This window comes from Stegostoma tigrinum, chromosome 4, assembly GCF_030684315.1.
Source record: "Stegostoma tigrinum isolate sSteTig4 chromosome 4, sSteTig4.hap1, whole genome shotgun sequence".
NCBI classification, from domain to species: Eukaryota; Metazoa; Chordata; class Chondrichthyes; order Orectolobiformes; family Stegostomatidae; genus Stegostoma; species Stegostoma tigrinum.
Window position 1 is genome coordinate 125168446 of NC_081357.1, and position 27169 is coordinate 125195614.

At 41.5% G+C, this 27169-nt stretch overlaps 1 protein-coding gene across 4 annotated transcripts in view; it reads left to right on the top strand.

The window, feature by feature from the left end:
- ldah (lipid droplet associated hydrolase) overlaps nt 1-27169 on the top strand; it is a 255387-nt gene that overhangs the window by 169020 nt on the left and 59198 nt on the right. For all 4 annotated transcript variants that reach the window (XM_059645645.1, XM_059645644.1, XM_059645647.1 and 1 more), the window contains one exon: nt 24087-24247. In XM_059645645.1, coding sequence (XP_059501628.1) covers nt 24087-24247 — 161 coding nt within the window. The remainder of the gene's footprint in view (nt 1-24086; nt 24248-27169) is intronic.

Here is a 27169-nt window from a genome sequence, read left to right on the forward strand (position 1 = left end):
GCCACTTGCATCAATCTATGTTGTGTATTGCATGTTCCCATGGCTGCAATGTGCCAGGGTCTTCATGAGCCATGTCTCCAATTGGTATCCCTTGTTTCTGAATATCCAAAATACCAAAAATGAAGGTTCTGCAGGGTGGGCTGGGAAGTGGTGAGGACAGCTGTGCCCTCTGGGACTGCCCAAGTATGTAGGTGTGTGAGTGTACACAGGGAGCCAGGCAACAATGGTCACTCTCTTTGATCCTCCACTAACCAACTGATCACACACTGATAAACAGATCCTGCACTAACGGACTGATCCTGCACTCAACTGTTGCCTTTTGAGCTGCTAAGCACCCATGAGTGAGTTCATTTATGCCTGCCCTCAGTTTCCTTGTTTATCTTCAAATGAATTTCTTCTGTCTTTACTATAAAAGTTATTTTTGTCATCTGTGCCAATCATTTTCCCTTTAAATTATTAGTAACATTTCATTGAAACAAACCATGAGACAGAAATGGAGTGCATTGCAAAGCCGATGATATGCTCATGTTTGCCTATCTCCTTCAATCCATTGCAGACAGAAGAGACTGAGAGGATAACTTTTCCCCTTCTTTTCGCTCAGTCATCTGCTTCAAGGTGTGTTTAAGGAGGAATGTTTCAAACCATGTTGTGTTTTATGCTGTGATTTTCAGTAATAAGCATGAAGCAAAAATGCATTCTGTTCCATTCCCCTGATGTACTTAAGGAAGCTCTGATTTGTCTGGAAAGCATACAAAACAATAGCTTTCACTGTATCTCGGCTCATGTGACAATAATAAATCAAATCAATTCAAAAGCTTTTGGGTGAGTTCACTTCAGATGAAAAGATATATTCCGATGGCCATGAGATGTACCTGCAGTGTAGTCTGCCTAGAGTTGGGCATTGGGCCCATGCCAAAATCCCAGTTGCAGGTGATTCTGTGGGAATTTTCCAAGAATGTAAAGACTCCAAAGGACAATTTCCCTGCATTTGGAGCCCTTTGAAAGGAACCGTTAAAGTTGAAGAAGTCAGAAGGTTCCACTATAATTAGGCTAACGTAACCCAGCAAAAGTTCAAGGATTTAAAGATTTACTCTATCTGTTGTGGAACTATTAAACTGAACCTCTGATCCACTGTTCACTCCCTCCCGACTACACACTCCCTCCCCCTCACCCCCATCCTCATACCTGATTCCTTCTACCCCAGACTACCGTCCCGTCCCAGACCAGAAACTCCCACCCCCCGACAACTACCAGACCGTAACCCCCCATAAACTACCAGCCTGATAGACTCTAGCAACACTAAACCAACCTCCTCTAAGCTTATTAACCTAGCACCCTCGCCCCTTAAACACCCCATATAGACTTTATGTACTTATCCTTTCAGAGGAGCTGACAAAGGGTCTGGCTATGCTGCTGGACATTAAGATCACAAAATGCAGTATGGCCAATTCTTCCCAGTCCTGGATTAATGGACAGGTTCTTAACCAGAAACTAAGATCCAGGAATTTCCAATGCAGAAACCTTATTAAGTTAAATGGAGAGAGAGAGAGAGAGAGAGAGAGAGATAATGGGAACTGCAGATGCTGGAGATTCCAAGATAATAAAATGTGAGGCTGGATGAACACAGCAGGCCAAGCAGCATCTCAGGAGCACAAAAGCTGACGTTTCGGGCCTAGACCCTTCATCAGAGGCTCTGATGAAGGGTCTAGGCCCGAAACGTCAGCTTTTGTGCTCCTGAGATGCTGCTTGGCCTGCTGTGTTCATCCAGCCTCACATTTTATTAAGTTAAATGGAGATGTTTTACTCCAATTGGGGCAGAAATAGAGTTACCTGGGCTAATTATTCTCACAACATCCCAGAATTTAAGGACAATTAAGCATGGTCACTTCCTCATTCACCCTTACAGACATAGACAAAGAACAATCAATTCTAGGGACAAATCATTCATTTGGGTTTTTAGCAGAAATGGAAGAAGTAAATCATGTGCCAGAATTTCAGTTCATTAAGCTGTACACATGGCTGGATGTGTTCTTCTGCATGGGTTTTTGAGGGACTGAAGTTAGAAGCTTCATTATCTGCTGACATTATTATGACCGAATTTCTGGAAAACTAAACATTTTGTTGGTGAGAACAAAACAGCCCCACCTCTTACCGTCTCAGTGCCTGGCCTGACCACTTGACCAGGCAGAGTTCAATTCAGGTCACTGGACCCGAAACATTAACCCTGCTTTCTCTCCACAGACACTGCCAAACCTGCTGAGTTTCTCTAGCAATTTCTGTTATTATTTCAAATTCCCAACATCTGCATTTCTTTATCATATTTTAGGGCTCCTACTTTTCCTGCTGGTTTCCAGACAGACACGTTTCTGCCTGGTTTCAGAATAACAAGGTCTGTTATTTCAAGTCACTGTCAATCATGTGACAACATGATCAGTGTTTCTGTTGTCCCATACAAATGATTCAGCAAGAATTCATTGTTACGTCTCTTCATCTCTGCATGTGATGTATGGGTCCTCCTGCATCACCCTTTGTTGAGGGTCAAAATTTGTTAACCTGGAGTTTGTGGGGTGAGGTGGGGAACTATTAAATTCTGAGTCTTAGTAACCACGCAGTCGATGGGAAGCATAAATTCTCGAGCTGGCTCATATCAGTCATTTACATTTTGAGAACAATCCAGCAACAGGTTAAGACATGAATGAAGTCTGTGCAGAAATCATAAATGGTGGTCACCTGATTTTTGGCAGCTATGTCTGCACTGTCCACTTTTAAAAGTCACATTGAATAAAGTTCATATCCTGAAGACAGGGGTATAACACCGTAATGGGCATGACAGTGTTTCTTGCATACATATAGAACATGTTCAAGTTATGACAATGAGCCAACCTTGCAGAAACGCATACAGTACATTCCACTGTTTTGTGTGCTGTGGATTGTAAATCTGATGATACTAGCCACATTTTTTTTATCCTAATTGCTGAGTTAAATCTAATGTCTCTTTTTTTTATTCAACCTGTTCAGAAATGTTATTACTCTTCTCTGGAGCTGGTTAGACTGAAACTGCGCATCTGCCTCTGATGAATTGAGAGATACAAGACTTTAATTTCTTTGTTTAGAATCATCCAGGCAATTTAAGTTGACAAACATGACAGCAATGGCTCGACAGTTACATAATAAGCATCAAATTCAACATGCATGACAGACACAGAACGTTTACTGTACAACTGCACAGTTGTATTTTGTTACCACTTTTTATCCTTTCTAATTATTGTGATGGACACCCAGCTGTTTGAACATTTTCTAAGTTTATTATTGTGGATAGGGCATTTTGTACCACTAAAACCTTATGTTAGATTTGTCACATAGTTAATCAATATGGAAGAAGACTTTCACCTGTGGTCACCTGAAATTTAGTTGAAACTTTCTCGATGCAGACATCTGTCTCCAGAGAGTTTTTGAAAAGACGTGTTTCTTCTGCTTCAAAGTCAGGGGCAATCCCGAATGTTGTCCAGTTATTGATCTTAAAATTGTTGTGGTCTGCAACAAGTCCTTCTTGAAGTCTGGTAGACGTGACCAGCGTCTCCTTTACCAAAGTGCTTTCTTTATACATAGCAGAAACATGAAGTCATGTTGCTGCTTTTGTGGGGCATACGAAAAATAAATAGAGCATATAACCTCAGGGAGATGACGCAGCCCGCAACTGCACTCTGCAGTTTAATTGCTTTGGCATTCATCAGATTATTCATGGACAGCCCACAGCATTGCATTCTTCTGCAAAATATGATCTTGAAAGAGTGGAGTGTCTTAAAAAGTGAAAAAAATTAGATATTGTGCAAAAACATATAACTCATATTTATGATGATAAAGGGAAGGCAGAGCTAGGTCAAGCTCATTGTGAGCCCAGAGTATTCTATGTGACATCAATACCAAGTTGAAGAGAAGGTGTCATGTGGAATCAAATAGTGACAGCATCAATGCCAACATCAGTACAAATACAGTAGATTAAATGGCTTGCCAAATGACTGCTGCCAAAGATTCAACAGGTCTGCATAACATCCAGTGAAATGATTGGACAACACGGTGGCTCAGTGGTTAGCGCTGCTGCCTTACAGCACCAGGGACCACAGTTCGATTCCACCTGTGGGTGACTGTATGGAGTTTGCACATTGTCCCCATGTCTGTGTGAGCTTCCTCTGGATGCTGCTGTTTTGTCCCATAGCTCAAAGATGTGCACGTTAGGTGGACTGGCCATGGGAAATGTCGAGTTACAAAGACAGAGCAGGGATGGTGATTCCGGGCGGGATGCTCTACAAAGAGTCAAAGTGGACTTGATGGGCCAAATAGCCTGCTTTCACACTGTAGGGATTCTGTGATTCTGTGAAATATTCTTTACTATGTAACCACTCCTAAAAGCACTCTGTGTACCAAGCTCCCATGGACAGCAGTAGTTCAAGAAAGCAGCTCACTCACCACCACCTTCTCAAGGTGAATTAGGGATGGGCAATAAATAGCGAACAAGCCAGCAACGCTACCCTATGAATGAAAAATAACAACAAACCCTGTTTGAGCTCCTGTTAAATTTTATGGACAATTTGCAGTCCGTTAACCAGTCGTAACTGGTGTGTTCATGAGGATATGTATGTCACCGATTGTGTTGATAGATCATTACAGAAATATTTAGAATGTTTAATATAAGTTAAAGTGTAAAACCTTCAATTAATATTTTATACAATAAGCTGAAGAGCCCTCTGATAGTCATTTTTATCTCATTCAGAGAATGTTAATTAGCATTTTATGGATTGCCCAGTTCAAAGTGATCCTCATCCACAGTTATAGTACAGAGTTGCAGCCGCTGTGTAAAAACTGGGGGAAAAAATAATTAGAAACACATTTTAGTTATATATCTGGGACAAACAAAAGTGTACAATGGCTTATTTATTAATTAGGTGAACTTGGCTTCACATTGCAATTCTTCAGTTCAGAGAAATAAAGGGTGAAGTGGCCAAATGGCTATTAGCCAAGTAAGGTAGAATGACGGATTTGAAATGACCTGGAGTAATCTGAAATGTTATCGTTCAGCTTAACATTTCAACGAATGCTTCTCACATTAAACCTAACAACCTTAAGAATAGCAATATGTTGCATACTCTTTTTGAAAGACATAATTAAAATGGTGACAACAAATCTCCCCCAGTATCTAAGTTTTAATTACCATAGGTGAACATTTAAAAAAAGCTTTTCAAAACTCCAGTTTTGAGAAAAGCTTAGAAGTGTTTGTCAAAGAGGGGTTTGCTGCAGTTACTGGAAGAACACGTGCACATGGGATGGGTATATGTATACATGGAAAAGTTACAAAACCATAATAAGCCAAAGATTTCTTTTCTCAAATAAAATTGTTGCTGTCTGCTGTGCCAGGTGTGGCAACGATCTCAAACAGGTCAGAACATTCCTGTGTATTTGCTTTCTCACCTGACTGCTGTGGTGGTGAATGAAATTTTCAAGTCTGAGACTGATAGATGTTTTGGTAATTAAATGTAAGAAGGTAAGTGGATGGAATGTTACTCATTAGAACTCGATTGAATTTATTGTCACAGGTACTCAAATGAGTACAGTGAAAAGTTTATAAGTCACCACTTACAGCACCATCTTAGTTCAAATATACCTACAACAATTCTTAGTTACAGAATAGAGAAATGAAGAAAAAATGTAACATTACAGCTGTACATAGTATGACTGTAGATCTGAAAAAGCAGGAATCAAAGTTTACTGAGGAACAATTCAGCCATGTCATTGAACATTGGAACAGAACTGAAATGCTGAATAATTAACCCCTGTTTTTGTTCTTCATTTATGCCTTTATTAAATTAGTCTTGTCTCAGATTCACTCCATTTTTATTCACAATCACTGAAGTATTATGACCATAATGCTCCAATCTTCCAACATTATATGGAGAGTCATCCTCTGAGATAAATGCAAAGCCATCTCATCATAAAATGAGAGATAGCAAGGTGTAGAGCTGGATGAACGCAGCAGGCCAAGCAGCATCAGAGGAACAGGAAAGCTGACGTTTCAGGTCTGGACCCTTCTTCAGAAATGGGGGAGGGGAGGGGGTTTCTGAAATAAATAGAGAAGGGAAGGCGGATAAAGGAGCAGTTAGGTGGAGAGGAGACGGACAGGTCCCAGAGGCGGGGATTGAGCCTGTAAAGGTGAGTATGGATGGGGAGTTAGTGTGGGGGTCGGTCAGTCCGGGGAAGATGGACAGGTCAAGGAGGCGGGGACGAGGCTGGTAGATAGGAGGTGGGGGTAGAGGTTTGACGTAGGAGGAGTAGACAGATGAAAGAAAGGACGTGTGATAATGGGAACTGCAGATGCTGGAGAATCCAAGATAACAAAGTGTGGAGCTGGAGGAACACAGCAGGCCAAGCAGCATCTCAAGAGCACAAAAGCTGACATTTCAGTCCTAGACCCTTCATCACCCATCTCTGATGAAGGATCTAGGCCCGAAACGTCAGCTTTTGTGCTCCTGAGATGGTGCTTGGCCTGCTGTGTTCATCCAGCTCCACACTTTGCCATTACGAAAGAAAGGACGGACAGGTTAGGGAAGCGGGGACAAGTTGGGCTGGTTTTGGGATACCGCTGGGGGTGGAAAGATTTTGATGCTTGTAAAGTCCACATCGATACCATTGGGCTGCAGGGTACCCAAGTGAAAAATGAGGTGCTGTTCCTGCAACCTTCGGGTGGCATCGTTGTGGCACTGGAGGAGGCCCAGGATGGACATGTCATCCAAGGAGTGGAAGGGGGAGTTGAAGTGGTTCACAACAGGGAGGTGCAGTCGCTTTTCAAGAACCAAGCATAGGTGTTCCACAAAACGGTCTCCAAGCCTCCACTTGGCTTCCCCGATGTAGAGGAGGCCACAACAGGAACAGCGGATACGATATACTACATTAGCAGATGTGCAGGTGAACATCTGCTTGATATGGAAGATATTCTTGGGGCCTGGGATGGGGGTGAGGGGCAGGTGTAGCATTTCCTACGGTTGCAGGGAAAATTGCCAGGGGTGATGGGGCTGGAGGGCAGTGTGGAGCGGACATGGGAGTCTCAGAGAGAGTGGACCCTCCGGAAGGCAGATAAGGGTGGGGAGGGAAAAATGTCTTTGGTGGTGGGGTCAGATTGCAGGTGGTGGGATGGATCCAGAGGTTGATGGGGTGGTACGTGAGGATGAGGGAGATTCTGTTTTGGTTGTTATTGTGGGGAAGGGGTGTGAGGGATGAGTTGTGGGAAACGCGAGAAATGCAGTCGAAAGCGTTTTCAACCACTGGACTGGAAGTTGCGGTCCTTGAAAAATGAGGACATCTGAGATGTATGGGAGTGGAATGCCTCATCTCGGGAGCAGATGCGGCGGAGGCGAAGGAATTGGGAATAGGGGATGGCATTTTTGCACGAAGGTGGGTGGGAGGAGGTGTATTCTAGGTAGCTGTTGGAGTCAGTAGACTTGAAATGGATATCGGCTTCCAGGTGGTTGCCCGAGATGAAAACAGAAATGTCCGGGAAGGAGAGCGAGGCATCGGAGATGGTCCAGGTGAACTTAAGGTTGGGGTGGAAGGTGTTAGTGAAGTGGATGAACTGTTCAAGCTCCTCGTGGGAGCGCGAGGTGTCGCTGATACAGTCATCAATATAACAGAGGAAGAGATGGGGTATCGAGCCAGGGTAGCTACGGAAGAGGGATTGTTGCACGTAACCTACAAAGAGGCAGGCATAGCTTGGGCCCATGGCCACCCAGTTTGTCTGTAGGAAGTGAGAGGAATTGAAGGAGAAGTTGTTAAGAGTGAGGACGAGTTCAGCTAAGCAGATAAGGGTGTCATTGGAGGGGACTGGTCCAGCCTGTGGGACAGGAAGAAGCAGAGGGCCTTTAGACCAGCTGCATGGAGAATGCAGGTATGTGGGGACAGGATGTCCATGGTAGAGATGAGGTGTTGGGGCCAGGGAATCGGAAGTTTTGGAGGAGGTAGAGGGTGTGGGTGGTGTCACGGACATAGGTGGGGAGTTCCTGGACCAAGGGGAGAAAACGGAACCAAGGTAAGTGAAGATAAGTTCAGTGGGGCAGGAGCAGGCGGAGTCAATGGGTCGGCCAGGGAAGGCCAGTTTGTGGATTTTGCGAAGGAGATAGAAGCAGGCGGCGTGGGGTTGGGGTTGGAGGCTGTGGTGGGAGGTCACCTGAAGTGATGAGGGTGTGGATGGTCTGGGAGGTGATGTTTTGGTGATCAGGGGTGGGGTCATGATCAAGGGGGCAGTAGGTGGAAGTGTCAGAGAGCTGGTGTCTGGCCTCGGCAATGTAGAGCCACCTTTCCTGGCTCCATGCCCGCTTCCTTGGCCCGTCTGTCTCCTCTCTACCTATCTGCTCCTTTATGCATCTTCCATCCGCCTCCCCCTCTCTCTCTCTTTACTTCAGAACTCCCTTCCCCTTTTCTGCTCCTTTATGCATCTTCCATCCGCCTCCCCCGTCTCTTTCTTTACTTGAGAACTCCCTTCCCCTTTTCTGTTGAAGGTTCCAGACCCGAAACATCGGCTTTCCTGCTCCTCTGATGCTGCTTGGCCTGCTGTGTTCATCCAGCTCTACACCTTGTTATCTCAGATTTTCCAGCATCTACAGTTCCTACTATCTCATCATAAAATACTCTCTGCTTGTTACGAGCAGCCTAGGGGGTCATAAGCTGAGGAGCCAGGCATCGAGCATGATTTTGCAATATTTCAGAATGCAGAATCATCCTTTTGCTGTTCAAGCTGAATGGAAGGAGCCTGTACAGGGAGTAAACAGGTCCGGGTCGACGAGTAGATGCAGATTTGAAGGTATGACTTGCTTAGTCCTGCTCATATTGCTTACGGGTCAGGGTAGATTGTTGTAGGTGAATTCCAATTGTTGAAGGGTCTTGACCACGGAGCAGCAGTGATAAGATTAAATAGTTGACACTTTGGCACGGAAAACAAAGGGAATCTCTTTCCATAGTGCCAAGTGGGGCTGAATTGAAAAGCCAAATAATGCAAGTGGTAGATGAGGAAATTTGAACTCAATAAGTTTTGAAATAAAAAGATAACCTGAGTTGTTGTAAAAGTCTGTCTAATTTATTAATGCCCTTTAGAGAAGGAAGTCGACCATCCTTACCTGATCTAGCCTGTAGTGCCCTCAACACCCGCAGCAAAATATGGGACACAAGGTTGGTGTGTTGCCTCCCAGGTGCCAGGGTGCGTGATGTCTCTGATCGTGTTTTTGGGATCCTTAAGGGGGAGGGAGAGCAGCCCCAAGTCGTGGTCCACATTGGCGCCAATGACATAGGTAGGAAGAGAGATGGGGATTTAAGGCAGAAACTCAGGGAGCTAGGATGGAAGCTAAGAGCTAGGCCGAACAGAGTTGTTGTCTCTGGTTTGTTGCCCGTGCCACATGCTAGTGAGGCGAAGAACAGGGAGAGAGAGGAGTTGAACACGTGGCTACAGGGATGGTGCAGGAGGGAGGGTTTTGGATTCTTGGATAATTGGGGCTCTTTCTGGGGTAGGTGGGACCTCTACAAGCAAGATGGTCTTCACCTGAACCAGAGGGGTACCGATATCCTGGGGGGGGAAATTTGCTAAGGCTGTTCGGGTGGGTTTAAACTAATTCAGCAGGGGGATGGGAACCAAAATTGTAGTTTGACTATAGAAAAGGTTGAGAGTAGAGTGGTCCAAAATAAAGTTTCAGGGACGCAAGATGGCACCGGCAAGCGAGAAGTTGGTTTGAAGTGTGTCTACTTCAATGCCAGGAGCATCCAGAATAAGGTGGGTGAACTTGCAGCATGGGTTAGTACCTGGGACTTCGATGTTGTGGCCATTTCGGAGACATGGATAGAGCAGGGACAGGAATGGTTGTTGCAGGTTCCAGGATTTAGACGTTTCAGTAAGAACAGAGAAGATGGTAAAAGGGGCGGAGGTGTGGCATTGTTGGTCAAGGACAGTATTACAGTTGCAGAAAGGATGTTTGGGAACTCATCAACTGAGGTAGTATGGGCTGAGGTTAGAAACAGGAAAGGAGAGGTCACCCTGTTGGGAGTTTTCTATAGGCCTCCGAATAGTTCCAGAGATGTAGAGGAAAGGATAGCAAAGATGATTCTCGATAGGAGTGAGAGAGACAGGGTAGTTGTCATGGGGGACTTCAACTTTCCAAATATTGACTGGGAACACTATAGTTCGAGTACTATAAATGGGTCAGTTTTTGTCCAGTGTGTGCAGGAGGGCTTCCTGACACAGTATGTAGAAAGGCCAACAAGGGGCAAAGCCACATTAGATTTGGTACTGGTTAATGAGCCTGGCCAGGTGTTAGATTTAGAAGTAGGTGAGCACTTTGGTGATAGCGATCACAATTCTGTTGTGTTTACTTTAGTTGTGTTTACTTCTTATAATGCAGTGACCAGAACTGTATGCAGTACTCCAAGTGCGGCCGCACCAGAGTTTTGTACAGCTTCACCATAACCTCTTGGTTCCGGAACTCGATCCCTCTATTAATAAAAGCTAAATCACTGTATGCCTTCTTAACAGCCCTGTCAACCTGGGTGGCAACTTTCAAGGATCTGTGTACATGGACACCGAGATCTCTCTGCTCATCTACACTACTAAGAATCTTACCATTAGCCCTGTACTTTGCATTCTGGTTACTCCTACCAAAGTGCATCACCTCACACTTGTCTGCATTAAACTCCATTTGCCACCTCTCAGCCCAGCTCTGCAGCTTACCTATGTCTCTCTGCAACCTATAGCATCCTTTGTCACTATCCACAACTCCACCGACCTTAGTGTTGTCTGCAAATTTACCAACCAATCCTTCTACGCCCTCATCCAGGTCATTTATAAAAATGACAAACAGCAGTGGACCCAACACCGACCCTTGCGGTACACCACTAGTAACTGGTCTCCAGGATGAACATTTCCCATCAACTACCACCCTCTGTCTTCTTTCAGCAAGCCAATTTCCGATCCAAACTGCTATGTCTCCCACAATTCCATTCCTCCGCATTTTGTACAATAGCCTACTGTGGGGAACCTTATCGAACGCCTTGCTAAAATCCATATACACCACATGAACCAGTTTACTCTCATCTACCTGTTTGGTCACCTTCTCAAAGAACTCAATAAGATTTGTGAGGCACGACCTTCCGTTCACAAAACCGTGCTGACTATCCCTAATCAATTTATTCTTTTCTAGATGATTATAAATCCTATCCTTTATAACCTTTTCCAACACTTTACCAACAACTGAGGTAAGGCTCACTGGTCTATAATTACCAGGGTTGTCTCTACTCCCCTTCTTGAACAGGGGAACCACATTTGCTATCCTCCAGTCATTGGCACTATTCCTGTAGACAATGACGAGTTAAAGATCAATGCCAAAAGGCTCGGCAATCTCCTCCCTGGCTTCCCAGAGGGTCCTAGGATAAATCCCATCCGGCCCAGGGGACTTATCTATCTTCACCCTCTGTCGGATTTCTAATACCTCTTCCTTGTGAACCTCAATCCCATCTAGTCTAGTAGCCTGTATCTCAGTATTCTCCTCAACAACAGTGTCATTTTCTAGAGTGAATACTGTTGAAAAATATTCATTTAGCGCTTCCTCTATCTCATCTGACTCCACACAGAAGTTACCACTACTATCCTTGATTGGACCTAATCATACTTTCGTCATTCTTTTATTCCTTAAATACCTATAGAAAGCATTCGGGTTTACCCTGATCCTATCCGCCAACAACTTCTCACGTCTCCTCCTGGCTCTTCTGACCTCTCTCTTTCGGCCTTTCCTGGCTACCTCAGAGCCCTCAAGCGCCCTAACTGAGCCTTCACATCTCATCCTAACATAAGCCTTCTTCTTCCTCTTGACCAGAGATTCCACCTCCTTCGTAAACCACGGCTCCTGCGCTCTACAGCTTCCTCCCTGCCTGACAGGTACATACTTATCTAGGACACACAGGAGTTTTTCCTTGAATAAGCTCCACATTTCTAATGTGCCCATCCCCTGCAGTTTCCTTCCCCATCCTATGCTCCCTCAATCTTGCCTAATCTCATCGTAATTGCCTTTCCCCCAGCTATAACTCTTGCCCCGTGGTATATACTAATGGTAAGATTCTTGGTAGTGTAGATGAGCAGAGAGATCTTGGTGTCCATGTACACACATCCTTGAAAGTTGCCACCCAGGTTGACAGGGCTGTTAAGAAGGTTTTAGCTTTTATTAATAGAGGGATCGAGTTCCGGAACCAAGAGGTTATGGTGAAGCTGTACAAAACTCTGGTGCGGCCGCACTTGGAGTATTGCATACAGTTCTGGTCACTGCATTATAAGAAGGATGTGGAAGCTTTGGAAAGGGTGCAGAGGAGATTTACTAGGATGTTGCCTGGTATGGAGGGAAGGTCTTACAAGGAAAGGCTGAGGGACTTGAAGCTGTTTTCATTAGAGAGAAGAAGGTTGAGAGGTGACTTAATTGAAACATATAAAATAATCAGAGGGTTAGATAGGGTGGATAGGGAGAGCCTTTTTTCTAGGATGGTGACGGCGAGCACGAGGGGGCATAGCTTTAAATTGAGGGGTGAAAGATATAGGACAGATGTCAGAGGTAGTTTCTCTACTCAGAGAGTAGTAAGGGAATGGAACGCTTTGCCTGCAACGGTAGTAGATTCGCCAATTTTAAGTACATTTAAGTCGTCATTGGATAAGCATATGGACGTACATGGAATAGTGTAGGTTAGATGGGCTTGAGATCGGTATGACAGGTCGGCACAACATCGAGGGCCGAAGGGCCTGTACTGTGTTGTAATGTTCTATGTTCTATGTTCTGTGTCCCCTCTGGGACTGACACCAAATACACTGCTGTCGCCAGTGATACCCATATCCATGAATTTTTGTTTTTGAAAATGTGATGAGGACAGTTTGTTCACATGGAAGCTGAATGACCTTGCAGGCTGTAAGGACCAAATGGCCTGCTTCTGTGCATTCTGCATAAAACAACAACTGAGATTGCATATTTTTGTTTTTTACATGACATCATAGCACTGCATTCCACAGTGTCAGTAACCCCGTGTGATTTATTTGCAAGTTATAGAGAAAGGTTTGCCAAACATTTGGGCATAAGGATCATACCACAAAAACAAAAGTTGTGCCTTTAGGCTGTAGAATCACAATCACAAAAATGCAAGTGCAACAGGATCATACCAGCTGGTGGCCTCTGATGCAGGGGAGCTTTAAGCTTAGTCGCAGTCCATCTTGCCATGAGGCTGAAAATAAAACTTGCACTCTAAATGGGGAAAGAATCCTCTTTAATAACCATTAATTTAAATTATCCAGCTGGTTTTGTGACATTTATAGATGGTATTAGCCAAGCACAAATTGAAAACAGGCAATTATGCCAATCCACAAAGTCTTATTACTCAAACCCTGAAACTTCAAACAAACATTAGTTTGAACTGGTAAATTCAATCTGCTCAAAAACTTGTGCAATCTACACTCACCTGGAAACTGAATGTACAGCAGATTCAAAGCATTCTGGCTGCAAGTCTTTGCATGTGATGGTTTGGAAGTCATTTATTAAATTCATTAGTTTGCTGAATTTCAAGGCAAGAAATAATCCTTATGTACTGTGTATTCTAATAACTTTGCTGACAATGAGAATGAAATTCTCAAACACGTGAATGAATTTAACTTCAGACCAAAGCTTCAATGCAAGGATTTTCAACTTTGAAAACTCAAACTTTGAATCTCAGTAAATCGGATTTAAGAAAAGGTGGTGGAAAGGCGTTGGATTATTTTTTGTAAAAGGTACTTTTTTTTGGCTTTTTATGCAGCTATGATGTAAATCTAACAATGCATCAGATTCCAAAAGTGCAATGTTATTTTGACCATGGATCAATTGAGGGGGAGAAATCTAAGAGATACAGGGACACACGTTTGAAAATGTTGGGCAGCATACAGTATAACACTGGTAAGGATGGCCTCATTGTTGGAATCACAAGAGAAAAAGAGGAACAGGGACAGGTCTAGGCCCGAAACATCAGCTTTTGTGTTCCTGAGATGCTGCTTGGCCTGCTGTGTTCATCCAGCTCCACACTTTGTTAACAGGAATATGTTGTTGAGCCCTGTACAGTGATTCCACCATTTGTTTAAACTAGGGTTGATCTCTGTCTCAAGTAGATTGCATGTATTTTAACTCCGTATTGATGAGACAGAAGAAGGGAAAACTGGATGATGGATGAAATGTGTAGTATTCAAAAACAATTTGTGTTCATGGTGATGCCAGAGATGTTGACCTTGAGGGTCATTTGAGTGATGTTATCTTTTAAGTGTCATACTCCAGAGGATGGATTTACAGTAATTAACTTTATTTTGTTTGCATAAACTTATTGGCCATCCATCCAGAAAAGCAGAAAAAAGGATAAAATTGTCAGTAGGACTATGGCTGACAGTTTTTGTGTATGTATCTACTTGAAGGGAAAAAAAATTCCATCATCAAACAAGTTATCTCTGTGTGAAGAAAAACACTTTGTTTTGATGATACGAACCTGTTCACTGACCAATTTGGAAAGAGTTTGGGGAAGTGTGGTTGTTGTCAGTAACTGCTGTGAGATCTGTGCTGCCAAATTTAAGCCATATTTTAGCTCTTAAATACTTGGTGGCAGTTAATAGTCATTCACAGACCCTGCATTCTGTCAGGAAATTAATCTCTTTTTAACCATCTTTGTTCTGATGGATGGCCAAAGCTTCAAGTTATTACAGTACTAAAGCAAACAAAAAAGCTAACAATTCTAATATTGTATTCGTTGCTAATGTGATATTTAGTTAATGTACTTCAAAGTGTTTTTATTCTAATTTTTCAAGCTTTCTTTGGTTAACTGCATTTCTCAGTTGTAAATGGCAAACTCTGTAAGACATGTACTATACAATTTTCCATTAGTCTGTGAGACTATTTTTAGTTTTTGTTTTATAATAAATGCCTTTGCTAACATAAGTTAATGATTTATGGATTAATAATCCATGAGTGCAAATACTTGGCATTGTAACATTTTAGGATTATTGTAATTCATGTTAAATGTATGCTACTGTATAACCTTTCAAAAGCACAGTTACTCTTTGTATGCTAACCATACAACATGTTATTTGGGATATCTCTGGCGATGAAATATTGAAATACTTACAATTATCCAGGTTTGTAAGTGCACTGAAATTCATTAAAACTCCTCAAGTCCCCACCATCTTCTTTAGATCAAGCCTTTTAAATCATTATAATTTGGATAATGCTGTGAGGCGCTTGAATCCAATTGTGCACAGTGATAATGGATAATTTTTGTCCATGTTGATCAAGATGATCCAGAATACAAAGAGAACTGTGTGAATTTAGATCTATAAAACTATGGTTCTCATTAGATCTGAAATAAATGGATGATGCCTTGATTCAATCAAATAGGTACTCACCCTTAGACTAAGTTCTGCACAACCTATGTGCCAGCCAGCTACCCAGTAAGAACTTGTAGGAGGCCAGGTTTATTTTAAGGCTCAGTTTTCATTCAGAAATTACCTGGTGTTGGGAAGGTGGAAAATAAGCACCCATCTCTCTCAGAAAATGTCAAACAGGATTCCGCATTTAAGACTTTGATCTGTGTGTTAACTGACTTACTTCCTGACTCAGTCACTCAGGAACTGTGAGAGTAGGTATGAGGTATTTTGTACTCCCATTAAGGATGTGTTGAGACATTACAAGACATAGGCAAAATGTACATGATGCATGTTCTCAAATTTGCCCCTTAAATTGATATCATTTCAAGTTCTCCTAGGCTCACAGCTTCTAAAATCTCTAAAACTTCGGTTCAAGCATGGATAGAAGAGCTGAACTTGAGAAAAGAAAAGGCACTTAGTGCCCTGAAATCATGAACGTTTCATCAAGTATGACATCAATAAAGCCTAGCAAAGCAAGCCACTGAGATTTGTTGTGAGACATCACTGGAGCAGCTGTGTCTTGAAACAGGACTTCTGGCTCATAACTCCTCAGGGTAGCGGCCTAGGCTCGGTAATCCTCAGCAGATTTATCAATGACCTTGCCTATCATCATCAGGTCAAATGAAGGATTTGTTCTATACTCAGAACCATTAGTAAATGGTTAGATATTGAAGGAGTCCATGTCCAAGTACAGCAAAAACTAGATGTCATTCAGCGTTGGCTGATAAGTGGCTAGTAGCATTCACACCGCATAGGTGCGAGGCAATGACCACTTCCAAAATCAGAGAATTCAGTCTTCATGTTTAGTAATCTAACTGTCACTGAGTCCTCCACCATCAACCTTGGAGCTATCATTGACCAGAAATTAAACTGGACTAGCCACATAAATCAGAAGTACTGCACCTACAAGAGCAGTTTAGAGTCTGGGAACCCTTCTGAGTAGTTCATCTCCTGATCCCTTAAATTCTGTCTACAATCTACAAAGCACAAGTCAGGAGTGTATTGGAACACTCTACATTTAAGGGATACAACTCCAATGATACTCAAGAAGCTCGACACCATCCGGGACAAAGCATTTCATTTGAGTGGTGCCCCATAACCATTTTCAACATTATTTTTAAATCACTCCTGGGGCATGGGCATTCCTGGCTGGACCAACATTTATTGCATGTCCTTAGTTGCCCTTGAGAAGATGGTGGTGAGCTGCCTTTTTGAACTGCTGCAGTTTGTGTGCTGTATGTTGGCCACAATGTCCTTGGAGAGAAAGTTCCAGGATTTTGACCCAGTGACAGTGAAAGAATGGTGATATATTTCCAAGTCAGGATGGAGACCAGCTTGGAGGGGAACTTCTAAGTGGTGGTGTTCCCATGTACCTGCTGCCCTTGTCCTTTTATATGGAAGTGGTCATGGGTTGCTGTCTGAAGATCTTCTGTCTGAATTTCTGCAATACGTCTGGTAGAAAGTACACGCTAATGCTATTGAGTGTCTGTACTAAAGGGAGTAGATGCTTATGGATGTGGTGCCTGCTTTGTCAATGGTAGATGGTGTCAAGTTTCTTCCCTCCACCCAGAAGGCACAGTAGCAGCAGTGTGTGCCACCTGTAAAATGTACTGCAACAACATACAAAGACTTGTCAGATAGCACCATTCAAGCATGTGACCTCTACCAGCTAAAAAGATGAGATGCAAACATGGGAGCACTCCAGGCAGCGACAGCAGCTCTCAGCCATTCAGCATCCTGACTTGAAATGATACCGCTGTTCTCACTGTTTCTGGGTCAAAACTCTGTAATTTCTTTCCTAACAGGCTTATGGGTATGTCTATACAATGCGGAATGCAGCAGGTCAAGAACGCAGCTCACCACCACCTTCTCCAGGGCAATTAAAAATGGGCGATAAATGTGGTCTAGCCATGAGTGGATTTTCAAAACTGTACAACACGTTCCCATATTGGTACAATGAAGAGGTCTACTGCTTGCAGCTGATTGGTGCCTCAGCCGGCCAAGGAAAGATCCCTTTCAAAATGGTGATAACAGGAACCAACCCCATTTAGAGGCTGTTAACTGCATTGTTGACATCAAATTCAGTTAAAAGCAATCCATTTGTAACCTGTTTGCAATTTGATATTAAGTTGAAGCCATGTTTCAGTAATTTCTCTTTCAAAGGCTTTCAGAGCTTTGAAATCTCTGAATGCACCCATTAATTTTACAAAGCATACTTTCTGAGCTGTCAGCCTTGTGAACTGTAAATGTACTCTTTGCATGGCATTTTTTCAGTGATCAGTGCATAGACTCACTTCTTCTGGGTGGAAGCAGCTAAAAGTAGTTGGGATTAGATAACTGCCATTAGCAGCTCTTGCCGCGATGTTCTCAAACTCAGATGATTGCCTTCCCTTAACTGTGGCCATCTTCTATTTTGTGAGATATGTCTGCAGTCAGAGGAGAGTTTGCCAGCACCAATCCCTGTTGACTTCACTTTATTAGCTCTCCTGGATGTCACATCATTCAGATGTTTCCCTGGTGGCAAAGGGAGCTGATATCATCCCGCCTCTGGAATTCAAGTTTTGTTTTCATGTTTGAATAAACGCTGTAATAAGCTTCAACACTGATTCAAACAGAACTCAGAATGAACATCAGTGTGCATGTTATTGCTGAGGAAAAGTCACTTGACAGTTATATTGCTGGTTCCTTCCGTTACTTCGCTGATGGTCTCTTTTTATGATCTAACAAGTCTAAAACTAAGATTCTTGAAAGTTCCAGCCAGACAAAAATTAGACTTTAAATCATTTTACAGACATAATGCAATAATGTTTTTTTTTGTTTGGACCATTTATAATAAGCAATCCCTATAGCTGGAGACTTTTCCCCAGGGCAGGATTGACTGTCACAAGGGGTCATAGTTTTAAGGTGTTAGGAGGAAGGTATAGAGGAGACGTCAGAGGGAGGTTCTTCACCCAGAGAGTTGTGAACACATGGAATAGTTTGCCAGTGGTAGTCGTGGAAGCGGAGTCATTAGTGACATTTAAGCGACTGCTGGACATGCACATGGACAGTAGTGAATTGAGGGGAATGTAGGTCAGGTTATTTTATTTTTGTATTAGGATTATTCCACGGCACAACATCGTGGCTGAAGGGCCTGTGCTGTGCTGTACTTTTCTATGTTCTATGTTCTATGTTCTATACATTTATAGCAGTAAGATCACAATGTTTGAGGGCACTTAGCTCATTTGGCCAGCAGCAAAGTTTCAATTTCCATCCTAGCTATTGGGAACTAGAGACTTGCCTTTATGACCTGTCCCTGAGAGTGCCAGGCAATTACAATGCACCACTGATAAAACTGGCAAGCAAACAGTTCAAGATTAAGCAGCAGGACACAAGGAGCCAAGGACCTGCCTTTGGACAGCGTAAATGTGAAGGAGTGACAACCCAGAATACAGGAAAGAGAGTGTTTGGCGACATGGTGTAAATATAGCAATCTCACCTTCAACATCAGCAAAACAAAGCAGCTGTTGAAAGATTGGAGCGACTGGACTTGTATACACTTGAGTTTAGAAGGATGAGAGGGGATCTGATTGAGGCGTATAAGATTATTAAGGGATTGGACACTCTGGAGGCAGGAAGCATGTTTCCACTGATGGGTGAGTCCAGAACCAGAGGATACAGTTTAAAAATAAGAGGTAGGCCATTTAGGATAGAGTTGAGGAAAAACTTCTTCACCCAGAGAGTGGTGGGTATATGGAATGCTCTGCCCCAGAGGAAGTGGAGGCCAACTCTCTGGATACTTTTAAGAAAGGGATAGATAGAGCTCTTAAAGATAGAGGAGTCAAGGGTTATGGGGATAAGGCAGGAACAGGCTACTGATTGTGGATGATCAGCCATGATCATAATGAATGGTGGTGCTGGCTCGAAGGACCAAATGGCCTACTCCAGCACCTATTGTCTATTGTCATTGACTTCGGGAAACAGATTGGAGGGCGCGCCCCTGTCTGCATCAATGGTGCTGAGACGTAGATGTTCAAAGGCATAAAGCTCCTAGGAGTGAAGATCGCCAACAACCTGTCCAGGACCACCCACATTGATGTGACAGTCAAGAAAGCACAACCATGCCTCTACTTCCTCAGGAGGTGGAGAAAATTTGTCCTGTGTACAAAGACTCTTCCCAATTTTTATAGATGCAATGTAGAAAGTATTCTACTCAGATGCATCGTAGTTTGGTATGTCAACTACTGTGCTCAAAACCGTAAGAAACAGAGAGTTATGAACACAGCCCAGTTCATTGCACAAGCCAAACTTCCACCATTGATTCCATCTATACTTATCGCTGCCTCAGAGGGGCAGCCAACATAATCAAAGAACCCTTCCACTCCAGTTATAATTTCTTACAGCCACTTCCATCAGCCAGAAGATGCGAAAGCTTAAAGACAAATGCCAACAGATTCAAGAACAGCCACTTCCCTGCTGTTATTAGACTTCTGAATTGACCTCTCAAAATTTAAATTTAATGTTGATCTCGCTGCTTGTGCACCTTCTTTGCAGCTGTAGCATTTTTTTTAGTTCTGTTCTATCATCCTTATGCACACTGTATGATCTGCCTGTGCTGCATGCAAAGCAAAACTTTTCACTATAACCAAGCTCATGTGACATTAATAAATCAAATCAAATCAAATCAAATCAACACAGACACTTGAGTAATTTTGGTATTTTTTGGAATTGTTTTGGAATTTTCAATTATGAAAGAGAAACTCTATTTAAGTAAGTGTTTCAAAAAGTTTTCATAAATAGGACTACCTCATAATTCAAGTAAGTGTAAGTGAAAATAGTGAGGTATAAGCATATTTCTCTTTGTGGGCAGAAATTGCAGCTGGTCGTGTTAGAAAGTAAATTGTGCTTCCAATTAAAAGGTAATGACAAGGCAAATTGCTGTTCAGCAATAAGCTGGTTGAAATTATGTGCAGGCTGTTTGAGTTTTCTCTTAAAATTACATTGCAATACAAGAGTAAAGGCTGCATTTTACACTTTACAACTTTACAGATGCAGCAATAAGTTCACAAGCATCAGGTCATAGCCACTACATCAACTTTATCAGACTGTTAATGTTCTTGCTGTTGTGACCTGTGATCTATATCTTTACTATCTATATTTGTTACTACACAATCCCCATTTGACGTTTTTTGTGATTATCTTCTTTGTAATTTAGTCACTTCTTTTTTTTCTTTTCTCCCCTTGAAGTCTACATGAGACAAGTAGTTTCTGCCAAGAGTGTAGATTTGAACTTGGTATTTATTCACAGAGCTATAACTCCAAGGGCTAAATCTGAACTCTGTAGTGTTGGCAAATGGTGTGCACGAAATTTTCAAAACGGAAGTCTCCAAATTAAACTGGTGAATGATGATCATCAACTATCTGATAACTTAACAGAAAGAAATAGACATGCAAAGACATTACTAACAAATCTAAGAAGTTTTCCTTGTAATATAATGCTTTATGCAGAAGTAGAAGTTTATTTAATTTTGGTTGTTCTTGTTAATTAATTTTTACTTGAGAGAGAAATAAATCAGTTAATTGTGTAGTGTATGATTGTCATCAGTTATGGTAGTAACTGAGAATTAATATGAATAGATTAAGCTGAAACTGCATATTAGTTTACCTTGAAATGTAATGATCTTCAAAATGTATAGCTACAATGTATAGATCTTGACTATACTGCTATCGCCCTACAAATGACTGATTGGAAGTCACACTTGACAAGGTGTCAAGGGAGCTTCAAAGGGATGTGTTTAAAAGGGAAGAGGTACACTGCAGCTGAACTGTAATCTTCTGGGAGTTATCTCAGACTGCAGACATGATGGCAGAAGAGACAGCAGTCTAGACGAGAGATGTGTTTTCTAACATCTTCTTCTGGAAATGTGCAAGTGCTGGGTTAAAAGCCAGTTCAGCCATGGCCTGTATGTGTTAATGGAGGAGAATGTGTTTGTAAACTGTGTACTGGCCTGTGTGTGAAGACTTGTGTGCTGTGAAGCTTAGAGTCGGGGAAAAAAAATCATCCACTAATCACCCTTGCATTTCAGGTAAAGAATTCTCTTGCTCAAAGTGCTAGTAGTCAGCAAACCAGTAAAATGAAAATAGCATAAAAGAATGTCAATTAAACTGCAGAGTCAAGCATCTCAAAATTATCTGCTCATCTATCAATCTTCCAGGAACTACCTTTCAGGAATGTCCCAGAGATTGAACCCTATGTCTTTTAAATTTATCTTGTCATGCAGTCACTCCTCACTTCTAATCTGTTTACTACTACTCACATATAGTAACTAGTAAACTGACTGTTTTGTTAACGCAAGAAAGCCTGATTAAATTGGCTACATTTAAAACATGCAATAATTTGGACTGGGATAAAGGCACCCATAAAGGAGGGGATCCTTTATAAATTAATTTGTTGCAAACAACTGAGAGGGGGCTCGGGGGAGACTGTTCATCTTCACTCCACCCCACCCCACTCACCTAGGAGCTTGACAGCTTGTAGTTTCCGGTCCGAATCCTGAATGAACTAGAGGACTATGCCCTGGGTGTGAATGTAAGAGTATATAAGATTGAACATAGAACAGTACAGCACAGTACAGGCCCTTCAGCCCATGAGTTTGTGCTGAACTTTTACCATAATCCTAAGGCCTATCTAGCCTGCACCCCTACCTTATGCTATCATCCATATGTCTATCTAATAGCCACTTAAATGCCCCTAATGACGCCTGGGTAATGGTTTTTAGTTCCATCCTTCACCAGCTGACTTCCTGAAACAGAGCACATGTAAAGTCGCAAAAAGCCCTGGGACAGAAGTAATCCAATGCTCAGTGGAACGTGATGTCTGTGCTTCTGTTACCAATCAGAAAAAGGCATGTGTCTAACCATCAGGACTGAATTGTGAAGTTAGATAGATATTCTAAATGTTACACTATTTAATTTCCTGTGTTAAGGTTCAGTAATCATCGCCTGTGACCTGCAGGTAAGAGGTTGGAATTGTTGGGAGGCTCCTTTGTAAGTCGTCTCTGAAGCTAAGAAGCTTGAAATAAATGGTGCTGTTTCATTACATCATTCTCCTGTCTCACCATTGTAACATGTGCACCGCTGAATGGCTTTGTACACAATCTGGTTAATTTCAATATAGTCCAGAATCTGACATTGCTTTTGTTTAAAGGAAACAATTAAAACATCAAATCATTGGTATTATCCTGAATAGCTTTTCACAGCCAAATCAACAAGTTCTTATCCTTTTGAGCATTATCTTTGACGTACAATAGCAAACTACAGTGGTGGTAATGATGTCAAGTTGTAGTCATTATGTTCTCCTGATTTTTCACAAAAATTCAGCTGGAAGTTCACCTTATTTTAAACCCATTATAGAAAGAAATTAAATTGTGTTCATCAAGGAAGTTAACATGGTAATCAAGCTATTGCCAGTCTGAGGTTTCAAATGACAATATAACATATGAACCTAAGAAATAAGAGCTGGAATGGACTATTTGTCCCTTCAGGTCTGCCCTATCATTGTATAAGATCATGGCCTATCTGCTTCAGGCCTTAACTCCTCTTTATGCCAGTTCTTCGTAGCCTTCAGCTCCTCAGTATTTCACAAATTTCTCCACCTCTTTAAATACTGTCAGTGATCTAGCTTCCACAATATTGTGCAACAGAGAATTCCAGACATTTGCTTCTCTCTGACACAAAAAATTGCTTAACTTCTCAAGTTTTAAATTAATGTCCCTTCCTCTGTAACTGTGTTCCTTCATTTGATGTTCCCTCATTTGATATTCCCTCATTAGTGGAAGACCCTCCTCAACATTTATCCTGTCAAGACCATTCAAATCTTGCATATTTTAATACCTTCAGCCGTCATTCTTCTAAATGCTAATGAACAAAGCACTGACTTGTTTAGCTATTCTCCATAAATCAGACTCTTCATACCAGGAATCAACCTAGTGAATCTCTTTTGAACTGCCTCCATTTCTAATATATCCGTTTTAAGAACAGAGACTAAAATTGTGCACAGTTCTCCAAGTGTGGTCTCACCTTTATGATTGCAGTATGTTGGTTTAAATTAAATTGGACAGCATGGTGGCTCAGTGATTAACACTGCTGCCTCACAATACCCTCAGGTGGCTATCTATCTGACATTTGCACATTCTGTCTGTGCCTGCGTGGGTTTCTTCCAGATGCTCAGTCCAAAGATGTGCAGGTTAGGTGGTTTGGCCATGCTATGTTGCCCCATAGTGTTCAAGGACGTGCAAGCTTGCTGTATTGAACATGGGAACAGGGTTACAGGGACAGGATGGCATGGCTGGATTTGGATGGGATGCTGTTCGGAGGGTCAGTGTGGACTTGATGGACTGAATGGCCTGCTTCCACACTGTAGGGATTCTATGATTTCATTTCTCTATTCTGACTACCAACTATCTAGTCATGTCCTTCAAACATCCCACAATCACTTTAGTTACTCTTTATTTATGTACGTATAAGAAGCTCTTGGTGTTTGTTTCTGTTTTCCTTGTTTACAAGTTACCTATGTGTGAATATATTTATTTTCAATAGTTCTTTTACCTTTCAGACGTTGAACTGGAGGATGTGTTTGGACTGAATGGACAAATAGAACATAAATTATCGTTCCTCAGGAGAAATGTGCCAAAGGATGTCAAGCTTGTGCTGATTGGCCATTCTATTGGTTGTTATATGATACTAGAAATGATGAAACGTGAACCCAAATTACAGGTAGGCATTCTAATTGGATATTTCTGTAATAGCCTCATGTAAATCATTAATACACTGTGTTTAGTGACTGACATTTCAATGCAACTACTTGAAGTTTATATCAGTCATAATTTGAACAGCAGAAACTTACGCATTATAGCAATAATGCTACACACCAGACAAATGACATAAATTGAATCAGGATAAATCTTATTTACAGTTGACCCCTGTTTGGCTGACAGCATTAAAAAGAAGAGCCCCAGCTGCAACAGTGAGCAGATAAACTAGTCACAATAACAGTCTCTGCTGACTGATATCAAAAACAAGAAAACCTACTGAAGCCAACTTTGACATGGGAGTTTGGAATATTATTTTTTAAATTGCCTGAAAGAAATTATGTGATATTGAGTTAAGTAAAACGTAGTTTATAAATTGTTTTGTCATTGCCATGTTTTATTCAGTTATGTCAAACCATTTTTTGTCCAAAGGTAGCTAAGGATGATTTTCCTTGAATCGTTTTTCCTTTCTATTCATCATCATTTATTTATTCATAATCATGTGCCAACGAAATTCATATGCACCCTCCCTCCTTTTGGCAGTTACAGTCTTTTTTCTTTTTAAGTTGCCTTTATGAAGTACTTAAGTTTCTATTGTGCAGTATCAAGAAGCTGTCAAATGCATGGGCAAAACTTCTTCCCTGTGATTTTTTCAGCAGCACACACCTTCTTCTGTGACAGTGAAACTTATCAGGGGCTAAAACCAAACTATGTGAATTTTCATAATTTTACTTAAGCATGATACCATTTCTAGCCTTTCCCTCCTTTCAGTGCCCAAAAATACATCAAAATCAAAGGAATCACTGAATAAAGCAATTGTCAATTGCTGATTGCCATTATAAATGAGGGCAGCTTGCATAATATGTCGTAATGCCATCTTGACGCTAAATACAGCTGTCTGCAAAGATCGATCCATCTCTGTGATCTGGATTATCCCTTTTCCAACATGGGTTTGATTATGACAACAAGTCAAGGGGCTGTCAAGACAGCTATGATGTCATCAATCTGAGTATGCAGCCAATCACGTTGTTATTGTCACAGGCAGCATATCAGTGGTTACAATGCACAGATTATCATTCACTCTTAATTAAAGAGGTAAATAAATTATTGGGTCATAAGTGTGGGATTAAAGTAAAAGTACAATATCATAAAGTACACAAAACAATTAATTTTTTTTTAACTATAATGGCAAAATTTGGGCAGCCCCAAATTTAAAAAAAATTTTGGGCTGCTCAACAGAATTCACCATTAAAACCAAGCTACATTTGACGTAGCAAGGTGTAACATTTTTAAAGGTTTTATTTTGCAGTGAGACTCAGTGTAAAATGGCAAGTCTGTGGTTTCTAATTTATTGCTGCCTGTTAAGAGTAAACTGCATACCATATAAAGTCACTTTCTATATTTCTATATTCAGTGGTGCATGTGCAGACTGTACAAGTTGTAATTGAAGAGGAGTAATGACAGCAAATGTTGATGGGTTTGGCATCGCTACCACTGCAGATTTCAGACGTATTTGCTCTGCATTTTAGTTCTCATCACTTGGGTCCTTCTCAACAACGAAACCCTCATCTATTTCATGTTTTCATTATGACAAATGCTGCCCCTGCTATATTGTGTGCTCAGTTGAAGAACATGAGAAATAGGAGCAGAAGTAAACCGTACGGTTCACCGAGCCTGCTCCTCCATTCATTATGATCACGGCTGATCTTTGGCTTTATTACCACATTCCCACTGCACCCCCGCCCCCCCATCCTTGATTTCCTGACACCAAAAACCTGTTGAATGCAGCTCTAAACTTATTCTTAAACACTTGAGTGAACTAATTTCTCCTCATCTCAATCCTAAGTAATCAAGTTCTCCCATTATGAAAGTGTGCTCTCATGTTTAACCCTTTTAAGAGGAAATATTTCAAAAGACCAAGGAGAATGAATGACTGTTTTCTTTATTTCTTTCATTTCCCTTTTTCTCAGCAAATGTGTTTTTCTTGAATCACTCATAAATTTTTACAATTTGTCTTGAAGCATGTTTATAGGCAGACAACAGACAAATGATATTATCAGGGGAGAAGGGTATTTGTTGTGTCATGCCAAAATGGTAGTTTAAAAGCAAACCCTATTATGCATTAGCTCATTTGTTAATCTTTATGATTTGCACACAATGAAAAACATATAGCAAATTCTTTGGCAACGTGTCAAAACAATGGTATCTGACTCAATCCTGGAACAAAGCCGTTCAGTGGAAATTTAAAATTGGAAACATGTTTCTATTTTAAATAAACACTATCCCTTTTGTTGATCTGTATAATGGTTAAACTTTACTGCTGTATCAAATCCTGAAATTCAAACCTCACAATTATCATGTTGCACTGCTTTACATTTAAGCCATAACTGTTAACATAAGCTGTCATCGTTGCAGTAATGTACTAATTATTTGGTGATGTTTAAATTTATTTGCAGCTAACTCTAGTTTAATTTATTTTGATCTCCAGCGTAAATTTTCAGATCGTATTGTGAAGATTTTTTCTTCCACAAGTTTTAAATACAGCATCCTGGCATTTAGCCAGCAAAAACATTGTATTTAGAGTTAAAATCGGTTTTTTGTCACATGTACTCACACGAGTACAGTGAAAAGTTTACGAAATCACCGCTTACGGTGCCATCTTAGATAGAAAGGTACCTAGGTACAGGGCCTTGGAATAAATTAGAAAAGTAAAGAAATAAGAAGTTCAGCATCACAGTCCTTCTAGCAGACTGCTCCAATCATCGCCTCCAATCTGTGCTAGGCGTCATCTCCAGTCCATACTGACCCCACCTCCATGATTCATCAAGTCCCTGACGTGGGTCTATGCCAGTTCCACTCCAGACACCAAGTTCAGCCATAGCTGATG